Source organism: Crocuta crocuta, unplaced genomic scaffold (assembly GCF_008692635.1).
Source record: "Crocuta crocuta isolate KB4526 unplaced genomic scaffold, BGI_CrCroc_1.0 scaffold330, whole genome shotgun sequence".
In the NCBI taxonomy this organism is placed as follows: Eukaryota; Metazoa; Chordata; class Mammalia; order Carnivora; family Hyaenidae; genus Crocuta; species Crocuta crocuta.
In genome coordinates, this window is record NW_027530521.1 from 4,039,223 (window position 1) to 4,060,889 (window position 21,667).

A 21,667-nucleotide genomic window follows, 5' to 3' on the forward strand; every position below is an offset into this window, starting at 1 on the left:
CACACCAATTTAGGCAGTGGGATAAAGAGATTTAGTGAGGAAGCAGTTTTTCTGTACTAGATGTTCTGCATCTTTCTGGAAATGAATCAGAAAGTGGTGAGTACCTTCACAGAGCCCATTTTTTCCCCTTAAAATGTGGTGACTCTTGTCCATAATAATGTTCAACACTTGCCGTATCTCAGCAAAAGCATCGCTTTTTAGTAATGAGAGTGAGGTACCCAAGATATAACAAAATGAAGTAGCAGACTTGGAAAAAAAAAATAGAGGGCAGAATCCTGAATTTACTACTTGGTCTTCACCTGAGCTTAGGCAAAACTCTCACTCAGTCACATAGTCTCAGCTGGGGTGATCTCTCCCAATGGTACAAAAACTGGCTCAGGGGGTCGGCAGTATAAGATCTTACTTTTTGTTAAGACACAGATAAACACACAGTACATAAATAAGACAAACAGTGTATCTGTGGTGTTAAAACTTCATGAGAGGAAAGATTAGGGGAAAGTAATGTCTAAAAAGGCTCTTTGGGTGAGAGAAGGGTGGTAACAAAAAAAAAGATTGAGAAACTTTCATTAGCCTCCATTTCTTCAACTGTCAAAATGGGTCATTATTACCTACCTTAAAGAATTAATATGATAGAACCATATTAAATATAAGGAGAATGAGAGATGGAAAATAATGTGGACAGAAAAAACAACCAAAATTGTAAAATAGTCACTAAATAGAACTAAAACACAAAGATCCAAATGTATATAGATTAATGCCATCTAATGATTAATTGTATTAACATTTTCTTCTTACTGCTCATTTTACCAACTGAATACCTAAGATACAAAAAGAAAATGTACAGTTATAGTAAAAGTCAAATAGTGAATGTAAGAAGAATCTGTAAATGTGGGAAAGATACAAACCTAAAACACCAATTTTCAGGCCTGCCAGGCTTGTTTTAATTTTATCATAAATATCTTCAGATGCAAAGTCAACAGCGATGGTCATTGTTTCCACTTTGAATTTTTCTCCTAAGGGGAAAAAACACAAATGGAGAGAGAGAGGGAAAATTACAACATGACAATTAAGATGAAAACAACTCATGACATTATCTTTTCAAACTCTTTTCCCCGCCAAATTCGATATGAAATTTAGACCAGGCTAATTTTAAGCAATCATGAGACCATCTAAGAGAGGATACAGAGTCAACACAATAATTCTGCAATAAAAATTCCAATATTGTTAAAGAGCTGGCTGACTGCTCCTTAATCAGTTCTCCTCCTATAAATCAATAATGACTCTTTTTTAGACCCTTAGGTACAAATAATAAAACATAATTCTTGTCGTAATATTACACACTCTTTAAATATCACTAGTTTTGTGATTTTAATTGCAAACGGATGTTTCATAATTTCAAGGAGAAGGGTTTATATTCCAAAATGTTTTAAAGTGTGATATATATATAAGTCCATCTTATTGGGGCACCTGGGTGGCTCAGGTGGTTAAGCATCTGACTTCAGCTCAGGTCATGGTCTTGTGTTCGTGAGTTCAAGCCCTGCGTTGGACTTTCTGCTGAGAGCTCGGAGCTTGGAGCCTGCTTTGGATTCTGTATCTCCCTCTCTCTCTGCCCCTCCCATACCTGCACTCTCTCTTTTGAAAATAAATAAACATTTTTTTAAAAAGTCCATCTTATTAAAATGGAAATAAAATTAATATGATTGTAGTGGAATTTAGGGGCTTGGTTAATAGTTAATAGTCACTACATTAAAGAATCGACACAAAAAGCACAGTAATATAGCTGCAAAGTGACATAAGACCCCAGTTTTCTATTGTGCACAGGACTACTGAGGTACAAATGGAGCTAATGGAAATAACAGATTGAGAGATGAGACTCTGGAGAAACCAAACTTATTGAGCTCACGTAGAATGTTTACCTCTGTCCTCACTCATGAGCCCATCTGAGAAGACAGCAGGGACTGTGAGGTCCCCCAAACATGGGTACCAATTCTAGTTTCATACATATTCACTAAATGGCTTTGGGCAAGTCACATTTCCTCCATGAGCCTCAGCAACCTCTCCTGAAACCGAAGGTGAGGCTACCCAGCTTAGGATTCGAGGCTCAAGTGGTATCTAGTTGTATACAGGAGACACTCCATAAATGTTGGTCTCCTCTCCCCGCCACAAACTTAGTGAAGTTAAGGTAGCCCAGAATGTTTACTCTTTGGAACTTAATGAGAATCCAAAAGAATTAATTTATAAATCCTGTTTCCAAAAAATAGATGTTTTCTTCATTTGAAGTTGATGCTGGCTCATCTCAGAGTATGCAACATTGATCCCCACAGGTCACCGTTCTTGATGTGAAAGGATTTCTGTCTATAACCAAAGAGCCGGTTCAGAGGACATCGGTTTCTTAGTCTCAAGGAAAGTATTGACCTCAGGTAGGAACCCATGAACGAACAAGAGAGGAGAATATCTGACCAAAAAATATCGTATCTGATGTCAAAGGCACACTTACTATTTCAATATAAATGAGTTATTATATGTGTTCATGTATTGGAGAGCCACATACACAGCTGTCATTTTATAATAGCTGGTCCAATAGGTCTTATTAGAAATGGTTCCCAGGATTTATCACCAGTAAGTAAAGAACACTGCCCTTATTAGAGCCACAGATTCACAAGAAAAAAGACCCAAACCAAAAGGCTGAAGGATACCTTTTATTAAATGTAAAATTTTAAGGGCACCTGGGTGGCTCAGTTGGTTAAGCGTCCGACTTGAGCTCAGGTCATGATCTTGCAGTTTGTGGGTTCTAGCCCCACATCGGGCTCTGTGCTGATAGCTCAGAGCCTGAAGGCTGCTTCTGATTCTGTGTCTCCCTCTCTCTCTGCCCCTCCCCTGCTCATGCTCTGTCTCTCTCTGTTTCTTAATAATAAATAAATGTTAAAAAAAAAACTAAAAAAAATAAATGTAAAACTTTATTCAGGAATAAGATCAGATAAACTTATTTATTTATTTGGAGAAAAGCAAAGTATGTTTCCACACCAGTGCTGTATACTGACATTTAGGAAAATTCTCTCTAGTAATAAAAGCCACCTCACAACCCCTGAATCAAATTTACTCTTTTAAATCTCACAGGATTTGGGGAATGTACTTATAATGTAGAATCTTGTACAGATAGGCTGCTAAAAATACTCAGAGACCCTTTTGGAAAGAATGGCATTTTATTTAATAAGAACCCTCAAGTAAGCTTTTCTTTGTACTCACATTAGGATAAGCAAAACGGCTTCTGATGCAAGTTTTTCAAGGTAAATCAATTTTGAACTTGAACCTGCATTACCCTGAATCATGTCCTAGTCTCTTACCACTGCTGTTCTTCTCCTGTTCTCCACTGCCTCCGTCGTGAGCCTCTGCGACGAAGGTCTGTTCACATCTCCCCCTCCCCCACCTCAAACCCCCAAAGCTCCAGCTGGGTTACAGGGAGGGTCACAGTCTACTGCGATGGCCCAACACTGCTTTGAACTCACCTCCATGTCCCTACTCTCCTGGGGGTCCCCAGTTCTAGCCACACAAGCCCCGAGCAAGTCTTTAAACTTCCCAAACCCACTTAGTTAGGGCTTTTGTACTTACTGTTCCCACTGCCTGGAATGCTCTCTCTTCTGCATCCCTGTGTCTGTTGGATCTTTGGGCAAATGCTACCTCCTCAGGGAAACCTTCCTTGACTACCTTTAAAAATTGCAACCACTCCTCCACTAGAGTCCCCTGTCCCCCCTTCCCTGCTTTATTTCCTTCCACAGCACTTCACCATCCTCTAATATACTATATATCTTAATAATACGTGTGTTTGCTGTATTCTGTCCCCCTTCCCCCAGCCCCACATTAAGCTCTGTGAAGACAAGAACTTGGGTCTGTTTTGTTCAGTTGTTCGACAGCATCACAAAGGACCCAGGGTCTTTCCTCCCTCCTCTCTTATCCCCTTAGGCTGGCTCCCTTCCTGGTTTCACGAAAGCCACTGCTCTTCCGAGCATCCTGTATAGACAGCAATGTGCAGTGGCAGAAATGGGACATCCTGTTACATGTCCCGTCAATAGAATGAGAAAAAAAATTCCCCAGAGGGTCCAGCAAACTCCCCTCACATTTCCTTTCCAGGAATTATGAGATAAGCATGCTCTTGACCGGGCCCATGGATGGGCTTTAAGGATTCCATGCACCGTCCCCACTACCACTGCCAAGGTGTGTTAGAGAGAAAGAGCAGCATGCACATAAGACTAGGACAGGACGTGCCTCTCTCTCTGGGCCCAGGCAATCAGAAGAGAATTACGAGGAGTACTCTAAAAGCTGAGGTGGGAGGTAGATGGCTTCCTGAGAGAACTAGGGAACTAAATATAGGCATCTTCCCCCTTCCCATAACCTACCAGCCCACATCTGACCTTGCCAACAAGAAGCCACACTGATGAACAAACATCTTCTGATTTGAGGAGGTGTGCAAGCACCTGGAACAGAAGTGGGTACCATATACACATAATACAACCTTCATTTCCACCTTCACCACATTCCTAAACCCAAGCCCTTCATAAGACCTCCAGTCACACCACTGGGCGACAGCCCACTGCTAAGGAAGAATAAGAACCTTATCAGAGCCTTTGGAGAGGTATTTCTGAGTACTCTGATCCTCGGCCACCACAAAGGCACAAGGGATGACAGCTGTGCGCTAAGTTAAATTCAATACCCTATAAGTGTAGGATAAAGGTACGCAAACAAATGAATTTGGATGCTGCAATGGAAAGACATAGGCACTCAACTGCCCCTTCCAGGAAATTCTGGTTGCCCTTGGCTGTTGGAGTATCATCAGCAGAGAGCTTCCAGGTGCCCACCCCTTCAGGGATTGCCTCGGCTTCACAGAGCTGCCTTTCCCACGACGTCCACATCCAATCGAGGTGGGAGTATAAAGCCATTGGGCAGCTTGTACATACCAGCTTCTGATTCCAAAATCATAGTCTGTTTATTATCCTATTTTCTGTTCTTTCATAATGCCCTAGTTGGAATTATACTAGCTTTAAAACAAGTTTCAATATTTCTAATGGTACAATGTTCCTTCATTACTATTCTTTTTCAAAAGTTTATTGGTTATCCTTACTTGTTTTGTCGGTTTTCACTGGGGTTACATTAAACATTTCCATTATGTTTACAAAGGACGACAATGTGGCATTCCCTCCAGGCTCTCCGTTTACTCAGTGTCTCACAGTAAAATCTTGTGGTTGTAAATTCTTAAAGAAATTAAAGAACTAATAAAGAAATGCCATTATTAGGATATTACACACCGTTATGCAAAGATACTCAATACTGTTGATTATCCCTACTGTCACATCATTTGGTATTTCATATTGGGTAGGCTGGCATCCTGCCACTTGTGATTGTGCCACACACAGTCATGCCCTCCTCCCTTTTTTCAGATTGAAGTGATTCTGGGATGGTCTTAGCCCACTGTTCCTCAGTCTCGTGGTGGAGACAGAAAACTAAGAAGCAAAAAGGTGATGGGTGGTATGAGCTGCTCAAGGCAGTCAACTCACCAGAAATGGAGGCTGAAAATCAGCTCCGGCTTGTGGGAAATGAAGCTAAGAAATAGCTGCGTTGATACCATTATTCCCTTTTTATTTACTAATCCACTGAAAGCCACCCAACCACAATCGTGGAATCAGAGAAAAAAGTATGGTCTCTAACTACAGACCTCCATAATAGTGAGTGTCCTCACGGTCTCAAACCATCCATCACGTACAAGCATGGGTGCCCTGTTCCTCCAGTCACATGTGTACTCAGAGGCTCGTAAATTAGTTTAAGGTCAAGTCTGGAATTGACAGAGAAGGAACTGCACATATAAATGTCTCAAGATGCTGCTAAACCTTCTCAGTATTAAAACGAATACATTTTTAGGTTCACATCTTAAAAGGTCATGAAACACATTCAGAATAGCCTTATGTTTAACATCCTTCTAAGTCTGGCCATCATTATTTTCATTTTGCTGAACGAATTGACATCTCTTAAATTTAATAGTCTTCACTAAGAATAATTGTGAAGGTCTTAGAAAGACTTGTCTTTGGGCGCCTGGGTGACTCAGTCAGTTAAGCATCTGACTCTTGGTTTTAGATCAGGTCATGATCCCTCCATTCAAGACATTGGGCCCTGCCTGGGGCTATGCACTGACAGTGTGGAATCTGCTTAGGACTCTCTCTCTCTGCCCCTCCTCTGCTCATGCTCTCTCTCTATCTCTTCCTCTCTCAAAATAAATAAATAAACATTAAAAAAAAAAAAAGGAGAGAAAGACTTATCTCATTTTCCCCCTGGGTACCGGGGGATAGTGAGTCTGCGCGAATGCTAGAAAAGAGGTCTAATCAGGGCACCTGGGTGGCTCAGTCGGTTGATCGTCCGACTTCGGCTCAGGTCATGATCTTACAGTCTGTGAGTTCAAGCCCTGCATTGGGCTCTGTGCTAACAGCTCAGAGCCTGATGCCTATTTCAGATTCTGTCTCTCTCTCTGCCCCTCCCCTGCTCACACTCTTTCTCAAAATTAAATAAAAACATTAAAAATGTTTTCGAAAACGAAAGAAAAAAAAAAGAGGTCTAATCTACATAAACTCATGTATTATTTATAATTTTTTCTATTAATAAAACCAAAAATATACTGATTCTCTCCTGTCCCTATATCTGCTCCAAATAAACAATCTGTTTTTCTCCTAAGTTTCAGGTACTTTCCATTATGAAATTCTTGTGGCATTCACCCTTCCCCATCTTTTCCATATTATAAGTTTCATCATTTAAGATTTCAGTTGTGGGGCGCCTGGGTGGCTCAGTCAGTTGAGCGTCAGACACTTGACTTCAGCTTAGGTCATGAGCTCGCAGTCGTGAGATCCAGCCCTGTAGTATCGGGCTCCACGCTGAGCATGCAGCCTGCTTCGGACTCTCTCTCCTTCGCTCTCTGCCGCTCCCCCACTCGCATGTGCATTCACGCTCATTCACGTGCTCTCTCTCTCACAAAATAAACATTAAAAAAAAAAAAAAGACTCAAGTTGTGTCACCAGTCTGTGTACTGTTCTGTCATGATTCCCATTTCTTCCAAGGTAAAGCTACTTACTTATTCCCTCAGAGGTGTTCCTAGAGATCTTCTATAGAAACTAAGTCAACACTTAGCATAATATATTGTGCAAATAGTCTATTTCCTAACAATCATGGATCATTCTCTGTCATCTTTGTATGTCCAACACCTCGCACAATGCCTGGTGCACAGCAGAAGTCACTCAAATATTTGCTGGGTAAGTAAATATATGCAGGCTGATAGAGCCGGTTTATTAAAACCATGGGGCGCCTGGTGGGTCCAGTCAGTTAAGCAGCCAACTTCAGCTCAGGTCATGATCTCAAAATTCATGAGTTCAAGTCCCACGATGGGCCCTGTGCTGACGGCTCAGAGCCTGGAGCCTGCTCCAGATTCTGTACCTCCCTTTCTCTCTACTCCTACCTAGCTCACATTGTCTCTTTCTCAAATATAAATAAGAATTACAAAAATATTTTTAAAAAATAAAATCATCTTCTCAGTACTACCTAAACTCTACCCTATATAAATAAAACTATCTGCTGGTAAGAGATGTCCATTATGAGGCATAATAACATACAGTACTTACTATTAGGCATTATAAAACACTAAGACAAATTGAGAAACAAGTCCATTCCTCCATCTGTCCTGCATGGGTTGTATTATCATTCTCATAGAGGCAGAAACATTTTAGAGTTGTATGAAACCATCCAGTCCCATCTTATTTAAAACAAACAAACAAACAAAAAAAAAGCACTTCTGGGAGCTTAACTCAGACAGAGATGAAGGCTGAAGATGTTTTAGTCATGGACCACTCTCTCTAGCCCCAGTCCTGAAAAAGATAATTAGGGGAGAGGAGCGACTCTTGGGGAAATAGTACTACATTCAATGCCTACCAATTTTAGCTTCTCAAAGTTAAATTCATTAAATGTAATTTACAACCATAAAAATATACTGCATGTTTTGAAGAACCCCTCCGTTTTCACATAAAATGTTTTAGAGTAGTTAGAAATGTAAAAAGTACCAGAAGTCTTTTGTACTTTCTTAATGTTAAGGGGAAAACAAAGAACAAAATGTCCCCTAACTAAATTCTACTTCTCTCCTTTTGCTATTTTCCTTTCTTCCCCCAGGCCTTACCATCTCCCTCTTCCACTACCCTCAGGGTGGAGACATCTCCCCACAGAGAAAGGCTCCCTTAGGTGTAGCTATGGAGAAATGGTGATTGTGCCCTAGAAGGGAATAATTCATCTGACTCCATTTTAAAAGACCCACTTAATTATAATTATCAGAGATGTTACACAAATAATGGCCCATTTCTTTTTTTCACCATCCTTGAAAACACTCTCATGATCATTTCAATCTCATACGAAGAGACCCACTTTGAGTCAAATAAAAAAAAATTCACCATAGCATCATCAGGATTCCATTCCAAACCAAGTATTTCTTTATTTTATTCATTATAGGCTATTTTAACTGGAACAACCATCTGTAATAAATAAAAACCTTACACCAGGCAAATTTGTTCTATTGATAGCACATGAATAGATCCCATGCTTTTGAAAGCTTGAGTTCTATACTTGGTTCAGGTATCATAGACCCTTGGACAAAGCATCTTTGAAGAAATATTCAAATAAGGATGTTTATTTTCCACATGTAGGGAAAAGAAAAAGGCCTGTCAATGGAAACATCTGAATTTTATATTTTGAGGTAAGAAAAATGCAAAAAATATTCCTAACATTACTAAGGATTCCAAGATGATGTAGCCAATACTATGTAAGCACAGTGTTATGGGCTGCAGGCTTGTGCCTCCCCCACCCAACAAAAGTTCATATGTTGAAGGCCTTCCTCTCAGTGCAATGGTATCCGGAGGTAGGACCTTTGGGAGGTAACTAGGTTTGGATGAGGTCTTGAGGGTGAGGTTCTCATAATGGGAGTAGAGTCCTCATAAGCAGAGGAAGACAGAGGGGCACCTGGGTGGCTCAGTCAGTCAAGCATCTGACTGCAGCTCAGGTCATGATCTTGTGGTCTGTGAGTCTGAGCCCCACGTCGGGGTCTGTGTTGAAGCCTGGAGCCTGCTTCGGATTCTGTGTCCCCCTCTCTCTCTGCCCCTCCCTGGCTTGCGCTTTGTTTCTCTCTCTCTCAAAAATAAAAGAAGAGGAAGACAGAGAGAGCTCTCTCTCCACATGCATGCACCAAGCAGAAGGCCACGTGGGAACACTGTGGGAGGGCAGCCATCTCAGAAGCCAAGAAGCACACCCTCCCCAGGAACCAAATTTGCCAGGACTTTGATCTCGGACTTCCCAGCCTTTAGAACTGTGAGAAATAAATGTGTGTTGTTTAAGATACCCAGACCATGATATTTTGTTATGGCGGCCTGAGCTGACCAAAACAGAGGTTGTTCGACAGAGCGTGGGATGTGCTTAGAAGCTCTGGACCTGAGTACTGCCTCAGCCACTTGTTGGCTGAGGGCCCTTCACTCAAGCCTTTTAACCTGGTCCCCTTTACTACAAGAAATAATACCCACCATCCAAAGTTCTTGAGAGTACATGAGAATGTGTTTCACGAAACTGTAAAGTCTACAGATGTTTTCTTATATCTGCCAACGTTGATAAAGACGGCTACATCCCATGCACTTGTTTTCCCTCAACAGCACAGGCCGCCATAGGCATTTTCTTTAATATTCATTCTTTCTCCTTTGCATCAACTGCATAGCTGTTTTCGAACTGAACTGCACATCCCACCCTACCTTAAAAAGTGACTTATTTATTTGAATTACTACATTTTATCTGTTCCAAAATGTGGATTTTTACTCACGTTTTGTCTTTGAAATCAGGACGCCATACGAGTGACGGCATGTCAGTTTACTTGGTGATTTTTCTTTCTTAATGCTCACAAGCTGCACCATGGTTCCATGACCACTACCACATCAGATCTGATGAAAGAATCCTAGCGCCCTGCTGACAATCCAGCCTTTCTGTAATGTCACAAAAGGAACCAAGGACGGCTTCCAAAAGCAAGATTCCCTGGTATGCCAGTGCTTGTAACAAGCCACCGCTACCACCAGTCAAGGCAGGAGATTCCCCACTCTAAACTAGGACCCAAAACCTTAGCAATCTGCTCGTTCATGTAGTCAGGGGCCACAGGCATTTACAATCCCACAACGCATCTCGCTCCCTAAATTGTCAGCTAGGAGAGCAGCGTCCATGTCTGGGTTTTTCTTTGCCACCACACACTCAGAGCTCAATAGTACCTGATTGACTATAGCTGCTGAACAGATATGTTTTGACTAAGTAAATTCATGAAGTACACCTTGAATGGCGTCCCCATGTCAGACTTTACCCTGAGAATAACAGATCTTCTCAGATCGGTCTTATTTTGGTGCTGGAGATATGCATGAAGCCAACTGATTCTCTAATATATAGAAACAAAGAAGGAAAAGAAAAAGCAACTCACTTTGCAGACTGGGACTTTACATAGGAGCTGACATTTGCGTTGAGTCCTTGTGTAAGAACTGGCCATGTAGATAAGTGGGAGAGAAGTAGGCAGAGGCAGAAAGTGGAGGAAAGGAAAAGCATGTTCTCAGAACCCCTGTGGCTTGAGTATGTAGTGCGCAGGGAGAAGAGGAAAGAAAATACCCTATAGAAGGAAGTACCCTATAGAAGGAAGCTGGGAGAGGATTTATGTGCCAAGATAACAAACAGGACTAGTGACATAAGTTGTGGGGTCCAATGCAAAGAAAATTAAAATATGGGGCCCCTTGCTCGAAAATAATTAAGAACATCAAGATGGCAAGAGCAGAGCATTAAACCAAGCATGGGCCCTTCTAAGGGGCAGGTAGCAGAGGTGCTGTGAAAACGTAGAGGCCACGCACCTATGAAGGTAGGTGTATAATAAGGCTATTAAGCTGGAAAGGGACAAGATCACACTTGCATCTCAGGAAGGAAATGCTGGTGGCAGAGAACAGGACACCTAGCCTGTTATTTAAAAAAAAAAAAAAAAATGGCAGGCATCAAGGAGAGAACACAGCAGCTGGTGCATCAGTCCCATGAGAAAGGAGGCTCCGGAGGAGAGAGGCGGGCCAGCTGGGAGAGACTTCTGAGTTAGTGTGATTAGACACGCAGCTTTAGGGAGACAGGACACAATGGTTCTACCCACTTGCTTGAGAAATCTGGTTAATAAACTATCCTATCTCAGAGCTAGAGTTTTCATAGATTTCCATCTGAGGCACTGTCCCTATGTCTCAGTATTTTTTTTAATCATAAAAAATTTTATTTTTTAGTCAAGTTTTCTCTTGAGGCAGCTTACACCTCTCTCTTTGTTGGCTTGAAAAGTGAAATTATTACCAATGAGATTTGGGCCAGAGTTGACCAATTTTCCATCCAGGATAACCGTGAATTAAAAACCAAGTTGGCAAAGCAAAAGAGATTATTTGCTAACCCTCCATCCATTCCTCCCTTCATCTTTCAAAAAGAAAGATCATGAAAATGAATTAGAAGTCAAATATCACACAGTACCTTTCTTCTAAATATTCTGATTGAGCTCCTTTCTTTTTCTTTTTTTAAGTAGCCACTTTTGATTTTAACCTGTCACTCTGTTCTCACAAGATTCCATTCTGGTTTTGTGAAATCTTGCCACAGGAAAAAAGTATTTAGGATCTGGGTCTCTCGTTTGGGTATTTAGAAAAAGGAAGCTTAACAGTTGCTTTTGTTTCTTAACAACAACAACAAAAAAGAGCTTTTGAAAAAATTACCATAAAATTTAAAATATCAGCTATTGAAATGAATATTTACTTTATGGCAATTAACACTTTGAAGATAAATATAGTTCAACAACATTTTGCTAAGAGTAGAACCATCTTTTCTGTTCAGCACACACACGGGCGCGCGCGCACACACACACACACAACCCCTCTTCATTTAAATTGTTAAAAGAAGATAGTTTTCACATATTAAACCAAAATGAAAGCCAAAAACGCCTGATTTAGAGTTTTTTCTCTTAGAACTAAGGATAAGCACTTGACATAGATCATCCTGAGTGTAAGATGCCTGGAAGAACACAAAGGTACCAGGTAAAAAAAGGCACAGGGCTGCAGTAAATATTCTACCAACTAAACAGGAGGAATGACTATTATATTTATCAATGACTGAACATCAGCCTCACGCCGAGAGCACTAAGTGGCATTACATCATTTAATCTGCATAAGAACTTACTACTATCTTGCTGAAACTTGCAAATGATTATTCCTATAATATCAGTTTTCATCGCTCAAAAGGCCATTATTTTATTTTTAATTTTGAAATAATCTCAAGCAGTGGAAAGTTGCAAATAGTATACAAGTAACTTTCTTTCCTGAACCATGTCAGATTCAGTTGCTAACAAGATGTCATCCATCACCCATAAATACTTCAATGTAGTGGTTCTCAAAGCGTGGTCCATGACTTTGCGGGTCCGAGACTCAAAAATACGTAGACGTTAATTATCTGCAAGCTTCACTGTGTTGACATCTGCATTGACGGCACAAAAGCAATGGTGGGTGAAAGTGCTAAAACTTTAACATGAGTTAGAGCAGTGGCACCTCATGATATCCTTCATATACTAGAGGTAAGAAAGAAAAAGTCAGTTTTGTTTAAGAATGTCCCTTGAGGGGCGCCTGGGTGGGTCAGTCCCGTAAGAGTCCAACAACTAGGGCTCAGGTCATGATCTCCTGGTCATGAGTTTGAGCCCCACGTCGGGATCTGTGCTGACAGCTGAGAGCTTAGAACCTGCTTCGGATTCTGTGTCTCCGTCTCTCTCTGCCCCGCCCCTGCTCATGCATGTGTGAATGTGCTCTCTTTCTCTCTCTCTCCAGATAAACATTAAAAAAAACAAAAGAATACTCCTTGATAAAGCAGTAAAATCACTAATTTTATTAAATCTCTACCCGTGAGGACACATCTTTCTAATATGCTGTGTGACAAAAAGTATGCATAACACACTTTCTCTGTGTACCCAATACAACAGGTATTGAGGAGAAGCATTTGAGCAACTGAGTCGTGCACGCGGAGTTAGGCCTTGTTTGCACACTGAACCATTTGGCATGGAAGAATAATGGACATAAAAACTATGCTTATTCAGATTTAGCAGACATATTTTAAAAAATGAAGTGAGTTTGTCACTTTAAGAAAAACAATCAACAAGGGCGCCTGGGTGACCCAGTCGGTTAACCGTCAGACTTCTGGCTCAGGTCATGATCTCACAGCTAATGAGTTCAGGCCCCCCCATCCAGCTCTGCGCTGACTGCTCAGAGCCTGGAGCCTGCTTTGGATTCTGTTTCTCCCCCTCTCTCTGTCCCTCCCCTACACGCTCTCTCTCTCTCTCTTTCTCTCGCTCAAAAATAAACATTAAAAACAATTTTTTAACTTAAAAAAAGAAAAGAAAATCAACAGTATTTGTTGTCCATGATAAAATTTGAGCTTTTAAATGAAAATCAGAATTTTGGAAAACTTATAGGCTACTTTCATGTACTTGAGAGAAAAGATTTTTCGGGTAAGACTGGGAGTGATTAATGATTGTGATTTTTATTTGTACTGGGTCAACATTTAGGAGATGTGTAAAACTCAGGAACCAATTTTGTCTGATTTTGGTCACTGCACAGACACAGTTAGAGAATCATAATGGATAAAAGATCAACTCAAAGTGCAAGGTAGACAAATGGATTTCAAAGTAACTGAGTACAAAAATCTAATGATGTTTTCAGATTCCCCACTGCAAATAACTTTTACGAAACCTCCACTTAAGGAATTCTGATGTAGTATCAAGGAAGAATATCCACAATTACCTGAAGAGGCTATTAAAATCACTTCCTATTTTCCAAGTACATTACCATGTAAAGCCAGATTTTCCTCTACTTTAACCAAAATAACAGCACAGCAGACTAAATGCAGAAAGAGAAATGCAAATGTAACTAACTCCTTTCTACTGTGCCAGATATTAAAGAGACTTGCAAACATGTACAACAACTCCACTTTTGTCACTGAATTTTGTTTTTTTTCAGAACATATAGTTATTTTTCCTGCTTACAAATGTTACATGAATATGTAATGGGTTTATTATTATTCTTAGATGAATTAAATAATTTCTTACTTAGTTTGAATTTGTAGTACAATCAAGATTCATAGCTGTGTCCCACATCAACAAAAACTCTTTAGGGCCCTCAATATTTCAAGAGTGTAAAGGCGTCCTGAGACTAAGAAGTTTACGAATACTGTATTTAATATGTATTTCCTACAAAGATAGTCTTCTAAATAAGATAGCTGTCAAAATCAGGAAATTAACATTGATGCATTACTGCCTTCTAGGCCTCAGAACCTGATCGAGTTTCACTAACTGCTCCAACAATGTCCTTTACAGAAAAAGGATCCAAATCAGAATCAGCCGGTACCTTTGGCTGCCATGTCTATTTAGCCTCTTCCAATCTGGAACGGTTTTTCAGTCTTCTCTTGACCTTTATTCATTCTCTTGACTGTGACACTTTGAAGATCACAGGCCAGTTACTTTGTAGAGTTTCCCTCAACTTAGGTGTGTGTTTCCGCACCACTGGATTTAGGTTATGCGGCCTTGGCAGGACTATCACAGAAATGGAGTTGTGTTTCTCACGCATCTTCTCGGGCGGAGCTCAGTTCCTGTTTTCCCACTACTGATGAAGATAACTTTGATCTCTTGTTAAGGAGGTGTCTGCCAGGCTCCTGCCCTATAGAGTTACTATTTTCCCCTTAGTAATGAACAAGTATTCTGGTACTCTGTAGGGAAATGCTTGGAGGATATATAAATTCCCACTTTCTCCTTTTTTTAAAATATAAGTTAACTTACAGTGTTATATTAGTTTCAGGGGCACAATATAATGACCCAGCAATTCTGTACATTTCTCAGTGCTCATCAAGATAGATATACTCTTTTTATTTATTTATTCTGAGACAGAAAGAGAACAAGCACAAGCAGGGGAGGAGAAGAGAGAGAGAGAGAGGGAGAGAGAATCTCAAGCCCCATGCAGGGCTCAGTCTCATGAACCATGAGATCATGACCTGAGTGAAAGTCACGAGTCAAATGCTTAACCAGTTGAGCCACCAAGGTGCCCCAAGATAAGTATACTCTTAAGAGATACTCCAGGCTCAGCTTCTATTCTCTCTGGCCCAATCCTGAGCTACCCATTTCTCCAAGGAGCCCTGGATCCTTTATTAAAAACATAGCTAGGAACCAAGATCTGGGTGTTGTGTTTGCATTGCAGTTGGGGTGGTGCTGCTCCCAAGAAAGACCACATCTAAGCCTTAGCAACCAACTTCAGTCGTGTCACAGGCATAATACAAACACGTGCTGGGTACTGGCCTACAGAGCATCTGCTTACACGCTGGGAGATGCTTTTATTTATTTATTTTAAATATTTATTTATTTTTGGGAGAGAGAGAGAGAGAACCAGAGAGAGCCAGAGACACAGAATTGGAAGCATGCTCCAGGATCTAAGCTGTCAGCACAGAGCCCAACGCAGGGCTAGAACCCACAAACCATGAGACCATGACCTGAGCCAAAGCCAGACGCTCAACCAACTGAGCCACCTAGGTGCCCCTGCGAGATGCTTTTATAGAGGAGCCAAAGATGCAGTAAGGATGCCTTGGGGTCCCTCTCCAGAGTTCAGAACATTATAAATCACACAAATGTCTTTGACACATTCCATGTAATAAAGGCTGATAAAATACTGTAAGTTAAGCTTCAGTTTCAGAAGGGACAGCTTTGTGGCCTTCACTTGGTGGCTAGAAACATAAGTAGTAAATGAATATCTGAGTTTTGTAAGGGCAAAACACGCTCTTGGTTACTTACTGAGCTTTGTGCAAAACATACAAGCAACTCCACACTTAGCCCAAAGCATTTCTGGAATGTATGCCAAACAAATATTGAAAAGTAAATCCCATTTGCCCATGGAAACAATTTATAATTGGAATTTCTGTCACTAAAATCAATCATAGCTAATCCCAATAATATACTATAAATATATAAACATATAATACCATTAACCACTATGATAATTTAAAATGGTAAAATTATGCTCCCAAATACTGATTGTTTTAAGGACCCAATTTACTGTAAAGTGTGTGCATGTGTGTATATATGTGGGGGGGGGGCATATAAAAACGTAATTGTCATATATTTGGCCTTTAAACATATTAGTTAGTTCCAATTATTTTTTTTTAATGTTTTTATTTAGTTCTGAGAGAGAGAAAGACAGCATGAGCAGGGGACAGTCAGAGAGAGGGAGACACAGAATCTGAAACAGGCTCCAGGCTCTGAGCTGTCAGCACAGAGCCCAATGCGGGGCTCGAACCCACGAACTGTGAGATCATGACCTGAGCCGAAGTCGGATGCTTAACCAACTGAGCCACCCAGGCACCCCCCAATTATCTTAATACACAGTGAAGCTGCCTTCTTAGAATTTAGGAGAATGATTTAGACAGCATGGCCTTTAAAAAAGAAGTTGAAGGAGGTATAACCGAAACCTCTTTTATATTAACAAATTTCCCTCTAGCTGGCAGAAGCAGTGTCCCTTCCACTGCCCTTACAGTGGGTGGCCTCCAAGGTCTGCAGTAGGTGCTCAACAGATGTTACAATGAAGACAAAACCGAGGGGTTTTCTCAGTACCAAAAAAACAAAAAAAAACAAAAAAAAACCAACAATGAAGATTGATATTAATTAGACTTTAATGCCAATACACATTGGCTGGAATGAAGCAGTTATCAAAGGAGGCCCTGAGTTCCCAAAAATCATAGGCAAAATATCCTATATATACAGTTGCCCTTAGAACATGGGTGGAACACCCAGGTCCACTTACAAGGGATTATTTATGGTCCCGCACTGTAAATGTGTTTTCTCTCCCTTATGACTTTCTGAATACCATTTTCTTTTCTCTGGCTCATTTTATTATAAACACAGGGTATAGAATGTATTTAACACACACAAAAAAATGGGTTAAATCAACTCTTCATGTTATTAGTAAGGCTTCCAGCCAATAGGGTATTAGTGAGGTTTTTAAGGAGCCAAAAGCTACACATGAATTTTTGATTGTGTGCAGGGTCAACATCCCACACAATATGTTTATAGCATAAGTTTCTTATCATTTGGATTCATAAAAAGTTCCATGACTCTCAAAAGAGTAAAAATTTGTGGTTTAACAACTCAGAAATAACCACTATGAATGGTCTGGGCTGTAATCCTGCAGACCTTTTTTGATGCATTAATCTATGTATGTTATATGTACACAAAGTTGGTTCATAAATTTAATATTTGTGGTATGTGGGGGTTTTGTTACCTTTTTTTTTTTTACAAAAGTATGAGCACTTTCTCTAAACATAATACTCTGCACCTTGCTTTTTTTCACTAAAGATAGCCTTCCATGTCAATATGTTCAGGTAGACTTTTTTTAAGTTTTAATTTTATTTATGAGACCGAGAGACAGAGGGGAAGGGCAGAGAGATAGGGAGACACAGAATCCAAAGAAGGCTCCAGGCTCTGAGTTGTCAGCACAGAGCCTGACACAGGGCTTGAACTCACGAGCTACTAGATCATGACCTGAGCTGAAATCGAACACTCAATCAACTGAGCCACCCAGGCACCCCAGTAGACATTTTTAATTTCACAGAAGAGCTGGGCCACAATTTATTTAACCAGTCATTCAAAACATAGTATGAGCAGGCACAGATCAAAGGAAGAATTAATTGCACCAAAGAAGGGGAATGTATCATGGCAAGTTATGAAACAAATCCAGAATGCCAATGAGTTCAGGGGAAATTTTATAGGTCACCAAGACTTTACTGAAAACAAAAAAACAAACAGAACATAATGAAAAAGACAACTAAGGATGGAGAAATTACAGGATGCTTCTGGGTTACCACCAACACCAAAAGCAGTTCAACCAAAACAAGATATGGGAGATATGGGTACAACTAAGGCCATGCTCCTCACATACACCCCCTCTTCAAGGACCCCTCCCCCTGCCAAACGCATGATAAGAGGGAAAAAAAACACATAATCAAATAAGGTATGCAAAATTAATCATAATGTAAGGCAGGGCTCCATGTAGTCTTCCTAAGCCCCCCTTAAGAAAGGGTCTGGGAAAGAATCTGAGAAAGGCTGTATCAATGGGCAACAAAGGCATAAAGTCATAAAAGGAGAGAATCTGAGTAATATATATAAGAGAGCCATCCTGAGCCAAACCATTCAAGAGTATTTATAGACACTGGTCACCGTTTTACCCCCATAACTATGGTCAAATAGGTGACAGATTGCACGGCTGCCGTTTTAATCATCCATACCATGGTATGGAAGGAATCACTGATCAGGAAGAGAAGCTCACATTCTCAACGCCCTGTGAACAAGCTGATCTGATAACACAGAGCAACCACGCTGCTTCTATGTCATGTGAGGCTTGGGCCCTATCTTTGCTCAAAGAGGACACTGGAATAGGAGTCACTGACAGGGAGTCAGTGACAGACATTCAGATAATTCCTCATTTTTCACTTCCATAAGCAACACTGTGAACGTCCTGCATATAAATCTTTGTGCGGTTACTGGAGATCTTCTGTAGAATGAACTTCTGGGGTAGAATAGTCCGATCAAAGGATGTGTGTGTGTTTATAGATCAGGTGCTAGAGAAAAAGGGAATCAACGTTTACTTTTTATACTTCTATACAGTTTAAATTAACCAGTTGACTAATTTCAGAAACTAAGTAGTACTTTTGTCCTTTCAGAAGAAAACAATGCTTCTGTGGGTCAAGATCCGCTCCTAGGCCTTCGAGAACTATAAAGAGAGCCAGGCTGCGTGGCAAAATACATAAAGAAACCAAATGTTGATCAGAAGCCAGAGGAGTTGCTGACGACATCTGGACAGAAGAAAAATGAGTCCCTGAGGCAAGTCCTGCAAACGGTCACCCAGGCACCGGCTGGGGAACTGGCCGGAGGCATCCAAAGGTTAGGTCTCCCCACAAGGCTGCTCCTCTCTTGGGAATAAACATGCCCCCTTCACGTGACGCTCCTCACCACACATGCTCTCTGGCAATACACGGCCTGCTCATGAGGGGAGCCTGTGGTGTTCCTGCCTTCACACATTTGCCAACAGGGAGCACTTACACTGGTTAAGTACTGCAGCCTGCACCACCATTATACTTCTTTTAAAAAAACAAAAAACAAAACAGAACTGGGCATCCAATTTTGGTTAACATCCTACTAAACCTGATTTCAGGCCGGCTTTCCTTTAAAAGGCTTATTCACCTTTGAGCCTGCCCACGGAAGCCAGTTTCAGGGCCTGCAAATTCGTATGCCAGTTCCTAAATCTTGGTCAGTTGTCCAGAACTTCCCTTTTGAACTTAATAGCATGGAATTTAAGCTTTTAGTCTTGGACACGTGGGAGCATGGGCTCTCTCTCTGCTCCCTCCCCCCACAGGACCGTGGCCTCTGGCAGCAATGGTTAACGCAGCGCTGTGGGCTGCATGGCCTACGCTGGCCCCTCGCGCCTGGCAGCCTCTGACAGGCCAGACTCCACCCTGGGTACTGGAGCTGAATACATTCCTCTTACAATCTGGAAATCTGTCATTCTATTGCAGGATTCTTGCACAGAGAGTCATGACACCGAGGCGTTTCTTTCCAGGAAGCAACTTTATTCGTGCCAGCACCGCTCAGTTGGGTTCGTACCCAAAGAACTGAGCGGCCCACATCACATGGCATAGTTTTTTTAAAACATTTTCTATTTCTTTGTCTCCCATATATGGTAACACACATAAACATGCAGTCTGATTAAGCTGTCTCAGTTTACAAGAACATGGGGGATGTAGGCACCTACGTGACCTTGAAGTCTTCTCTCCTCTCTTCTTCATTTTTTTTCTCTCTCCTTAGGGAGGGGTTCCTACCACAATTCTATCTCTAACGTAAACATTGCTCTCATCTCACAATGCTCTTTTTTTAAAAATCACAATAGCAACTTTTGAGTGCTTACCACGTGCCAGGTACCACGTCAAGTGTTTTGTGTGAATCATCTGATTTAATTCTTACAACAATCCTATACAACGCAGTACTTGTCTCCTTTTTCAGATGAGGAATCGAAGTGAAATAGCTTGTCCAGTGTCAGACAGCTCTGTCAGAGACCAGATGGGAACCTGCACACCCAGCGCTGAAGAAGGAATACTTCCAGCTACACCAGTCTCCTGAAGATGTCACACACTGCTTCCTTATTGGCTGAGGCTGACGGCCATACACTTAGATCCGAATTTTTGTAAGGAACAGAACAACAAAATTTTCAGTTTTAGAATTACTCTTGCCTTGCTGAGGACTGCCACTACATGAATTCACAAATTTACTTCTGAAACTCTCAGTGTATGAGTGCCTGGTGACATGGCCATGAAGACTCTGATTTTGGTCAATCTCCTTTTCTTTCCAAGTAATTCAAATCGGGAGAATCTCACAGACTTCATAATGGCAAAAAGCATATCCTCCAAAGTTTGTTTTTAGAAGGCAGTTGATGCTATGGACGTTCATTCACTTGCCGGACAAATTTTTAGTGAGCATCTACTACTATGGGTCAAGTACTGTTACAGGCACTGGGGACATCAGCCATCACACAAACCACATTGCTTATCCTGGAGCATAGAATCTATCTGGGGGAGAAAGGAAAGAAACAAGTAAAAACATAATGCATCAGGGGGTGCCTGGCTGGCTCAGTCAGTTAAGCGTCTGACTTCAGCTCAGGTTATGATCTCACAGTCTGGTCTGTGAGGTCAAGCCCCCATTGGGCTGTGCTGTGCTGTGCTGTGCTGACACCTGAGAGCCCAAAGCCTGCTTCAGATTCTGTGTCTCCCTCTCTCTCTCCCTCTCTCTCTGCACCTCCCACATCACACTCTTCTCTCTCTCAAAAATAAACATTAAAAAAAATTTTTAATGTAATGTGTCATATTTGGTAATAAATGCCAATTTGAAAATATGAAGCAAGGCAAGGGGTTAGGGAATGAAAGAACAACAATTCTTCGAAAATAAGAATATCTTTTTGAAGCTAAGAAAATGCCCACTCCAAATTTGTTTAACTGGTACATCATTCTGTTTAAATTCCTGTGTCAAATCCTAGTGTGCAACAAATCTGTCCTGTCACAGGTAATTAATGGACCAAATTATGTAACTGATTAAATGCTGAATCCTTAGGAGGTGAATTTTCTTTATTAGCTTTTGCTATACTTTTTAATTATTTCTAAGCAAAAAAAAAATGAATGCTTGAAAACTTTCAATTGATAAATGTCACACAATTTAATATAAAATATAAAACACAAAACACAATGTGTCTATCCTAATAAACCCCATGTCACTATATATGTATTTTCAGTCAAATTTTTAGGAAGTCTAACTGGTAGCTTTGAGGAAATCAATGGACAGATCCTCTAGGATTTGTCAGCCAATTTCTGGTGGTCATTGAACTGGTTTCTCAGCCAATATCCTTCTTCAGTAACATAATCATTTTACCTTTGAAAATTTTGTATGTATGTATTTATTTACTTATTCATTTATTTAAGTAAGCTCTACACCCAACGTGGGGCTTGAACT

At 40.8% G+C, this 21,667-nt stretch overlaps 1 protein-coding gene across 1 annotated transcript in view; it reads right to left on the bottom strand.

Moving 5' to 3' along the window:
• The window catches only part of HSD17B12 (hydroxysteroid 17-beta dehydrogenase 12), a 162,679-nt gene that overhangs the window by 58,008 nt on the left and 83,004 nt on the right, over positions 1–21,667 (bottom strand). The window contains exon 4 of the mRNA XM_077767467.1: positions 906–1,013. Within this exon, the coding sequence (XP_077623593.1) occupies positions 906–1,013 (108 nt within the window). The remainder of the gene's footprint in view (positions 1–905; positions 1,014–21,667) is intronic.